We start from the raw sequence: 9,412 nt of genomic DNA on the forward strand, positions 1-9,412 counted from the left end.
TCTTCCTCGCTACTCCCTAGACCTGTGATCTCACCCTGTAGACCCACCACCCTGGATTTGTGGGCTGGCAACAACAAGAACCAAAGCATGGTTTTTCACTATTACATTAGCTTGTATTTTTTTCCACAGAGGGGATTGACTAGGGAGAAGCTGTTGGCCAGGATGCAGTATCCATGTATAACCTTGAGAAGTGCTGGAAAACAGCATCCTGCCCGGGAACTGTCAACCTTGGGCTTAGAGAGGAAAATTCCTGTGAGTTTTGCTTCTAAATCCTCCACATAAAGGGCTGAATGTTTTTTCTCTGAGTGGGCCAAAAGGCCAGACTGCAAGAAGAGCAGTCTTGCTGAGATAAGCCTCTCTACTAAGTGTTGGATAGCACAAGCAGGCAGAAGGCAGGTCGATAGCCACCACACAGACTGATCCCATCTGCTCCTACTTCAGTGGACACTGGCCCCTGTCCACAAAACCGTGTGTGGATCAGAGGATTTGAGCAGTAACCGGCTGTACTTGAATGTGCCAAATAAAATCTGGACATGCCAGTGTGAGTTTAGCAGATGTGGATTGTGCCCTTGCATCAGCCACGCTGCCAGGCACGTTTCTGGGGTGAAAGATGATGTTTCGGCAGCACACCCTTTGAGTGCAGCGTGCTAAATGGGTCCAGGTCCTATAGTTAAGGAAGCTCTCCTTTAGCACTCCAACAGGAGTCCGAATCGGGAAGAGCTAAGCACAGTGCTTTGCGAGTTCCTTCACTGCTTTGCTTTGGGACTGTTTAGTATGGATGACTGAACACTGTATCAGCCTTTAGTCGGAAGCAATTGCTGCTGCATCTAGGGTGGATCTAGCTGGGAAGAGGTTTCAGATCCGTTCTGGCCACAGCTCATTTGTTTTATGATGATGAGCCAGCTGGTTTCCATAGATGTATCCCAGGAATAATGGTGTCATGATTTCTAGCTGGGTTCAAGGACTTTTATCAATGTGGCTTCCTAAATATTACTTGCTTTTCCCATAAGTCTAAGCAACTGTTGCTGTCTAAGCAACATATGTACATATAGTTGATGTAGATGTTGGTTTCCAGTCTAGAGCTTTGAAAATATCCCTGCAGGGATGACCCGATTCTGAAATAATCCATATACTGATCCAGCAGTATTTATCAGCAGAGTTCTACAAGTATTGGTGCAACTTTCACCATTTAACTAGGACATGGATTATTTGGCACAAGAAACAGTCACTAATGTCACCATGGACAGTGGTAATGGCGAGCACAGAAAGGAGATCATGAGAAACGCTACAGGTCTGCCTGTCTCGTGTCTCAGATTCACCCTGTTTACCTGTTGTGTGAAATCCTAAATCACACACCACGGAAGAGAGGTCCAGATCGCTTCCACAGAAGTTCAGTTGTATCAAGGGCAAAGGTGGTACCTGCCCTGTTCCCATCCCAGTACAGCTGCAGTACTGCACTTCCAGTGCAAAGGAAAAAACAGGATTTTCACCCCACTTTTCCTCAACTAAAGAGAAACTTTGCATGCTTCCCTCTGTTGTTCTCTGATAATTTCAGACCCCGTTTTTTCAGTCCAGAAATTGCTTACAAAGGATTTGTTTGGTGTTTTTGTTTTTAAGAATCAGTAACAAAACATGAAGAGGCCATGGCCACAATACAGAGCAGGCAGAGATATAATGCCCCTTTGCAGAAGGGTGCCACACTTTGCTAGCCTGCTGGTCAGTACTCAGTCACTGATTGCCATCAAATCCACTGATTTCTGTAGTGCTCTGCAGGGGATTAGAAAGAACAGTTCTGTTCCAGTTGATACTGGTGAGGGACCAGAGGTAAAGTCTGAAACCCTCTCCATCAATGCGAAACACAGCCTTCAGCTGTTACCAGGCCACACAGACTCAGGTTCAAATGCACAGAATCCTCAAACAGATTTAGAAGAGGATAATATCAAAGTGTGCAATGTTACCTCCAGGTTTTGTGTTTGCTGCAGCTTTCATGAAAAAGCACCTTACAATAGAATAAAGGGCAAATATCCAGTGAAAAAGGTATTGGGGTTTATATCTTTGGCAGCAGGAAATTAATCAGCACAGCAGGTAATGATTCTGAATGAGTTTTCCATAGTATATTTTAAATCTAAGTGTCTTAGAGTGCAACCAAATGGGACACAAATGGTCAACACTGAGCAGAACCTGAAGGCATAAGAGTAAGTCCTTGGTCTAGAAAATGTAACAAAGTGAGTTGCATCTGGGAAGGAAGGTGGATAGACAAGATAGATATTCTGCAGGGGAAATTCTGTTTCAGTCTCTCTGGGCATTGCTACAATTATTGATGCATGTAAAGATATTATTTTCACTAGAGGAGATTTATCTCTCTTGTAAGATAGCTAGTGCAGCACAGCTCTGAGATCTGGCTTTGTTTATAACCCTAGATATCATTATGCTTTAACTAATGTTTCCTTGTAAACTAAGGGGGCACTTTCCCAGGAAATTTATGCTATTTATTTTATCTTGTGAGTAGCACATACGTCAAGTTCATTTAGCTTGAATTCACCGTTGGTGAGTACATTACTCTTCTCTGAACTCACCTGTGCAATTGAGGTCTGAGGTTTAGCTGCCACACATTACCCTGGCCAGTCCTGGCCTCGGAGGTGCTGATCTTTATGGTTCTATGATTCTATGAATTCCTGAAGCTTCAAAGAAAGCTACTCCAAGAAAGCTGCAGTAACACCTACGGAGTCACACAACCTCTCTCTGTTAGAAGTATTACATTCTAAGCGTTGTCCCTACGTAGATACAACTTGATTAAACTTTTCTTAAGCATACACAATAAAAACCCCAAAATTTATGGAATTCTTGACCACAAACTGGATATAAATTTGATCAGATAACCTACAGCTCACCCACACTTTAAAACTGCAGCCTCAGTCCCTTTCAGCTCAAAAAGAGCCAGAGAGAGGGAACAAGAATGGGACAACTTCACATAAGGACTAAGGCAGGCAGAATTCCTCAGGATGGGAACATGCTACGACAGTGGCTACAACAGAGGTCTACAGAATCACAAAGGGCAGGAAAGGGGTAAATGCCCATCAGTTAGCCAGCATCCCTTCCAGTGACAGAGCTCAGGGGCCTCACATGAAACTAGCGGGAACCTAGTTCAAAGCAAAGAGGCGAGTGTCCATGCAAGAGACCACAGGCAAAAGAACGGCCAAACTTTATGGAAGAGCCATCCAGTCTGCTTACACGAACACTGCCTTCAACTCAGGAAGCTCTGGAGTGGAAAACAGGAGCTGGGAGATTTGCCTTAGGCATATGTTTTCTCAGGCACTGAAATAACTGGACTTGGTACTGCCCTTCTTATATGTTATTATAAACTTATTTTTTCATATCTAAAGAGAAGTTAATAGAAGCATTGTAAGCCAAGCAATTTTATGGTAACACTGTAAACCATACGAGAACGCAGAAAATGAGCCATTGCCTTACACAGGGGAAGGCAATAATGAAAAGAAAGCATGAATTGCTCATTATCTGTGGTGGTACAGAAGTTTGAAACAGCCACTTTGCTTCTTTAAGGTGGTTTATAAATTTGAGAAATCAATATTTCAGGCATCAGGCTCTGCATATATCTTTTTACATACAAAATAATGTTTCCTTCATTGGTGAGCCAAATACTCTTTTCATACATAAGATGAATACCAGGCACTCGTTTTATTACATTCATATAGTACATTGTACAATTTCAGCTAGAGACAAGTTCCATAAATCCTGATAAATTCTTTCATTGTTCGAAAGCAAATCTGCAGGATGCATAAAGTATAAAGAGTTAGATACAGACTCACCAGTGGCTTTGTGATAACTGTTCTCCCATCAGAGTCAATGATAACTTGAACACTGATCAATGCTACAGCGGTCTAAAACATGTCAGAGGGTTTTGTTGAGAAAGCCCACCCAAAATATGTTGTGGTCAGTTCTAAATTAAACCTCATCTTCCCCTCATGTTCACAGTCAACACTGTAATGGATCGGAGCTTTTACAGGTTGTACTACACCATGGCACTTTGGATGTGGAAATGCAGTCAGGAGGAAGGACTCAGTGACAAATTGGACTCAAAGCTATGAACACAAAAGCTCAGAATTCTGCTCTAGTTAATGGCGAGGTCAAGAGAGAGTTAGTTGTTGTGTTTGGCGTTGGCAGGCACTGATCACTGGAATTTCCCCAATGTGTTTGCTTTGTTCAAGAAGAGGAAATATATAGAAGCTGTTATGGCATGGAAACTCCTTTATTGGCCATTTATGCAGAAATCCTTTTCATGGATGAGAGTATTTGGCCCATAATTTGACAGTTTGCTGACAGTAACTAATATCTGATGGGAATTTGGTGACAACAGCAAATTTGAAGTCCACCACTGACACAAGAGACATCCGTATTTTGGCAAGAACATAGTATTTGAAGTCATCGTGTTAGCCTGCCTGCTCTTTGGGCAACTAAGTGGAACACAGAGCACTCCCAGGTCTAATCATCATCAAAAATACTAGGAGAAACAGATATTGTTCCTCTTATTCCAACATTGGCTGCTTTTGAACAGGATGTTCAAAAGGATCAAGAATCTTTGAAGAGACTGAAATTAGAGAGGGATATTCTGTATCAACCACACATCACATATATTGGAGTGAAACACCCCTGCTGTGAGGTGGTAGCCCAGCTATATTATTTCTAGGGCTCCAGTGTGTCACCTCCAGACAGAACTACTGTGCTGCATGGATAAATCAGTTCCCTCTGAGACACAGGGCTGGTTTTGCTGCATGCCTTGACTAGTGTAGGTATGGCTAAAGCAAACAATTCCTTCTTGTGCCTCTTCCAAAAAAATGAAGCGCAGATTTCTCTGCATTACTCACAGTGTCAGCGGCTGTGATACTGTCACTCTTGTTTGCTGCAGCAGAAACAGGGACTGTGGTTTGAATCGTAGGCAAACGTTCCTGAAATGTCTTTTGCAAAGTACATAAAAAAGACAAAGTGTGCTAACAGGGGAGAACTTGCCATCCTTTGCATCCACAACTGTGCACAAAGGAGAAATAAAATGCACAGTAACATTCCCTAAAAGTTTGATTTGCAGGATGCTCTTCTGAACAATGAAATACACGTTTAGGAAGCTGACTGCACAAATTGCTTTCTCTAAATATATATAACTTTCCATGGGGAATTCTGAGGCAGCAGAGGATGAAGAGAAGGAAAAAATCTCCCAACCAGTCCTTGCAATGCTATACCTTGCAATTTCACACTCAACTCAAAATACAGCCTAGATCTTAATGGTTAAAACTCCCAGCAAACGACATTTCTTGTATTTTCCAAGGACGGAGTAACGAAAGCTACACGATGATCTGTGAGCAATGTCACCTGTAAATGTATGAAGGTAAATAAGTAATAGATATACTGGAAATGCAGCCCAGAACAAAAATAACCTAAATCTTGATGGGAACAATGAATAATTCACAGGCCATATCACTAGAGTGACCACAGGCGGGTCTGTACAGAGTCCAGGCTCACTGTACAAGTAATTTACAGCTCAGGAAAAGTGAACACTGCCTAACACCACTGCTGATGGCAAGCAATCTCATCAAGCCAAGTCAGCAGCTCGGCAAACATCAATGCACCCGAGGCACTGCCATGGCAATGACTTCAGATGGGGCTATACCCTGATCCCCTGCGCGTACCTCTAGCAGGGCTGAGTCTTCACTACCCTCTGCGCTGTTTCCATTGAGAGATAAACGACGACCTTGACAGCTTGCTGTTCAGAAAGAGGAGAAATCCCCAAGCGGGGCTTCAGGGCTAAATTGTTCTGAGGGTTAGAGAGGGTAAAGCAGGTATGTCACCAGTGGACCAGGGGAACCTGAGATAGCCAATGGTATAAACACTGCCTGAGCAAAAAGACCTGTTACAAGAATAATCGTAATTCTATCACAAGGGACAGCTAAAAACCAACAGCGCATTGCAATGTGGAAGGTGCCTGAACATCAGTATTGAGTTTCATTAGCAGTAGGGGTATGCATTTCCCACAGAAAATTCCATAATCAGTTTTGATCATGAAACCTGGCTGAGAATGGATAACACTCTATGAGGAACTGTTCCTCTAAAATGCTTGGTTCCAGAGACAGGCTGTCAGGAAAGATGCATGCAGCAGCCCTGACCTCATTCTACAGAAATTACAAAAAAGCCTTTCACGAACCAAGGTCTGTAGTTATTCCCAAATAAGACATGGCTACTCTGCTCTCCTAAAGGCAGGTTCCTTCTCTGCAGAGATCCTCCTTTGTCATCCCCTAGTTCTGCTTAGTTTCTGCAGCTGTGAACATCCCTGTTCTGCCAGAACACAAGGCGAAGACTCTTTAACCTTGCTAAGCCTTTGGTACCAAAGTTGTAGCTGGAAACAGCTATTTGCTAAATACAAATTTTCAAGCACCTTAAAAATCTAAAACTAAGTACTGCCTTCTACATCTGTTTTTCTGGAACATGCAGTGACAACCCATACACTGACTCCAACCTGGAATTTCAAAGGATTACAATCCTAGTCAATGCCTTTCTCTGGTTCCCAGTTAGAGCTGACATTTCTCATCTTCACCAGCAACTCAAGCACGGTACACTTCATATGCCAGTGTTACGATCACATGCTCAGCAAAGAAAAGCACATGTGCTTCAAAGTCAGCTAAAGCCCATGAAAGACTCCAGTTCACTTGAACTGGTGTGAGATTAGAACTGTAATCCAAATATTTGCACCGATGCAAGAACTTAATGTAAATAGCAGCATGCCACTGTGAAAGCATCATACAGGTTAGGTGGAACTCTTCAATAAACTTCCCCATGATGCTTAAAAGGGAAAACACCAGCATCAGTCCAATCACAAGACCAGGTTTCTTAAGAACTTACTAACTCTCTGTAGGGGTACAGGAATGTATTTATCAACAGGATAGACAGGGCGGGTAAGAAAGCAGTGACACAGGTATTTCAAAACAATGTGTTCCTCTCAGCGGGAGGTGTCCAGCTGCCAAGCAGTACATGCTGCTTTCATTGCTATTTCTTATCTTCCGTAAAGCAAACCACGGTGTCAGGACCTGGCTTGCTTTCTGCCAGTCGGCACACAGTAAGCAGACACTTGCACATGTGACGGAGGCAGTACGTACACCTCACCTGTAACCATCCACCTGGCAGCTCGCTCTTTGGATGGGTGAAACCCAGTGGCTGCCCATCACTAAAGGACAAAGCTCAACGTGGGCACTTGCTTACCCCAAGAATTATGAGTTAATTTACATTTGCCTCATTGTTTCACTGGAATAAGCCCAAACAGGTTTCATTCTTTAAGTTCATCTCGGGAAAATAAAAAATGAGAATCCAAGGTAGTTCAACTAAAGCAATTCCTTTATGACAAAACTGAGAAAATACTGCTTGTAGCGTGTGGCCTCAGTACTGGGAGAGGATTCTTCAAGGCAAATTTCACCCCCCAGGTGGATATTTATTTTCCTTTAGATTACTTGCATGTACAGAAAGAAGCATGATTAATATACGGCATAACTGAGCCAAGCAAACAGATGATTTAATGAATTTCTCTGAACCACTCTTAATTGCACCAGAGGACACAGCATTTGTGAAAACACCATGAATTGAACAGCACCAGGAGTTTACAGAGACATTCAAACATTAATCTTTCTTTTGAAGAGAAACTGATTTTTGTACAGGCTTATAAGCCAGTCGAGTTTAAATTAATTTCTGTCTGAGAGCAGAAAGTGGCACTTATTTGGGACTTATAGGCTGCATGCCAAGACTTTATGCGGACACAAATGTCATTCATTTAGACTGGAAGGAGCAACATAATAAAAATAAGCAGGTAGATATGTCTGTTCAGTCAGACATTTCACATCTACACAGCATTGAAACGTGGCTGCTGTACGACTACCTGCTGGCTGGGATTGGTTCGTTTCTGATACCACTGACTCAACAGATCCATATTCCTTCTTCCTTAGTGTTTTTGGATGCTGGTTCACAGACTGTTCTTTTATTTAATTCTCTTTTTGTTTTGTGTCAGGGCGAGTGTTCCCAGAAGTGCTATTACATCTTCGTCATAGAGACCATCTGTGTGGCTTGGTTTTCCCTGGAGTTCTGCCTCCGATTCATTCAGGCAAGGAGCAAGTGTCAGTTCTTCAAAGGACCCCTAAATATCATTGACTTCTTGGCTATTTCACCCTATTACGTTTCCCTCATCTTCTCAGAGGATGACTCAAATGAGGAGGATGACAGGCCAAGCAGCAACACATATTTGGAGAAGGTTGGTTTGGTGCTACGGGTTTTACGTGCCTTGAGGATCTTGTATGTAATGCGCCTTGCCCGACACTCCTTGGGCTTGCAAACTTTGGGCCTCACAGTTCGGAGGTGCACACGGGAATTTGGCCTGCTTTTACTCTTCTTATGCGTGGCTGTCACTCTGTTTTCTCCTTTGGTCTATCTCGCCGAGAATGAATCTGGGAAGGTGCTTGAATTCACCAGCATACCCGCTTCTTACTGGTGGGCTATCATTTCAATGACCACGGTGGGGTACGGAGACATGGTCCCACGGAGCGTCCCAGGCCAGATGGTGGCTCTGAGCAGCATCCTCAGTGGGATTCTCATCATGTCTTTTCCTGCAACATCAATATTCCACACTTTCTCCCATTCCTACTCGGAGCTGAGAAAAGAACATGAACGGCTGCAATCTCGGCTAAACAGAGTGAAAAATGCCAATAACTCCGGTGAAAGCGACACCTTCAATGACACAGACAGCTTGATCCTGGAGGATCAAGCATCACCAATCAAATACATTTACACAGGGAACTAAGCCTGCTTATAAAACCTTCCCAAGAACAGGAGAAGAAATACACACATACGTACATCAACATATCCACAAAGCAAAGCAACAGCATAGGGTACGACGCTATTCTTCTCTGCCAGCCTAGGTATAACAAGCAGTCAAGCCAGCGCAGCCAGCTCCAGCGCATCTCTACAGAGCTGGAGGTTTGGCGACTGTCAAAAGTCAGAGTTTATTCGCCAATAAATATGCATTCTCTGTGACTAATAAGAATAAACTGTGTCTCTGCCAGTCGTGTATCTTGCTGAATACCTAATATCCAACCAGTAACCAACAAAACAGTTTCTGTTGGCACAAATACACTTGTTACTTTGCCTTTGAGTTTCCGATGTTCTTGCAATTAACATCTTGAGCCAAGCTTTAGAATGGATTCTTCCAGGGCTACGCACCAGGGTTGTTTATACAATGCTCGTCCACCAGGCACACAGGAGACGCCTCAATACAAATCTGAATTCTGTATCTAAAGCCACTGATAAGCTTAAAATAAAAGCACTGTATGTGAAAGCTTTCAAAGTTTGCCTGTAGCCAGACGATCAA

The 9,412-nt window shown here is 43.1% G+C and overlaps 1 protein-coding gene across 1 annotated transcript in view; it reads left to right on the forward strand.

The window, feature by feature from the left end:
* The window catches only part of KCNG4 (potassium voltage-gated channel, subfamily G, member 4), a 17,550-nt gene extending 8,705 nt beyond the window's left edge, over nucleotides 1-8,845 (forward strand). Inside the window, exon 2 of the mRNA XM_010152225.1 lies at nucleotides 8,060-8,845. Coding sequence (XP_010150527.1) covers nucleotides 8,060-8,845 — 786 coding nt within the window. The remainder of the gene's footprint in view (nucleotides 1-8,059) is intronic.
* The last annotated feature ends 567 nt before the right edge of the window (nucleotides 8,846-9,412 follow it).

This window comes from Eurypyga helias, unplaced genomic scaffold (assembly GCF_000690775.1).
Source record: "Eurypyga helias isolate BGI_N326 unplaced genomic scaffold, ASM69077v1 scaffold9355, whole genome shotgun sequence".
Lineage (NCBI taxonomy): Eukaryota > Metazoa > Chordata > Aves > Eurypygiformes > Eurypygidae > Eurypyga > Eurypyga helias.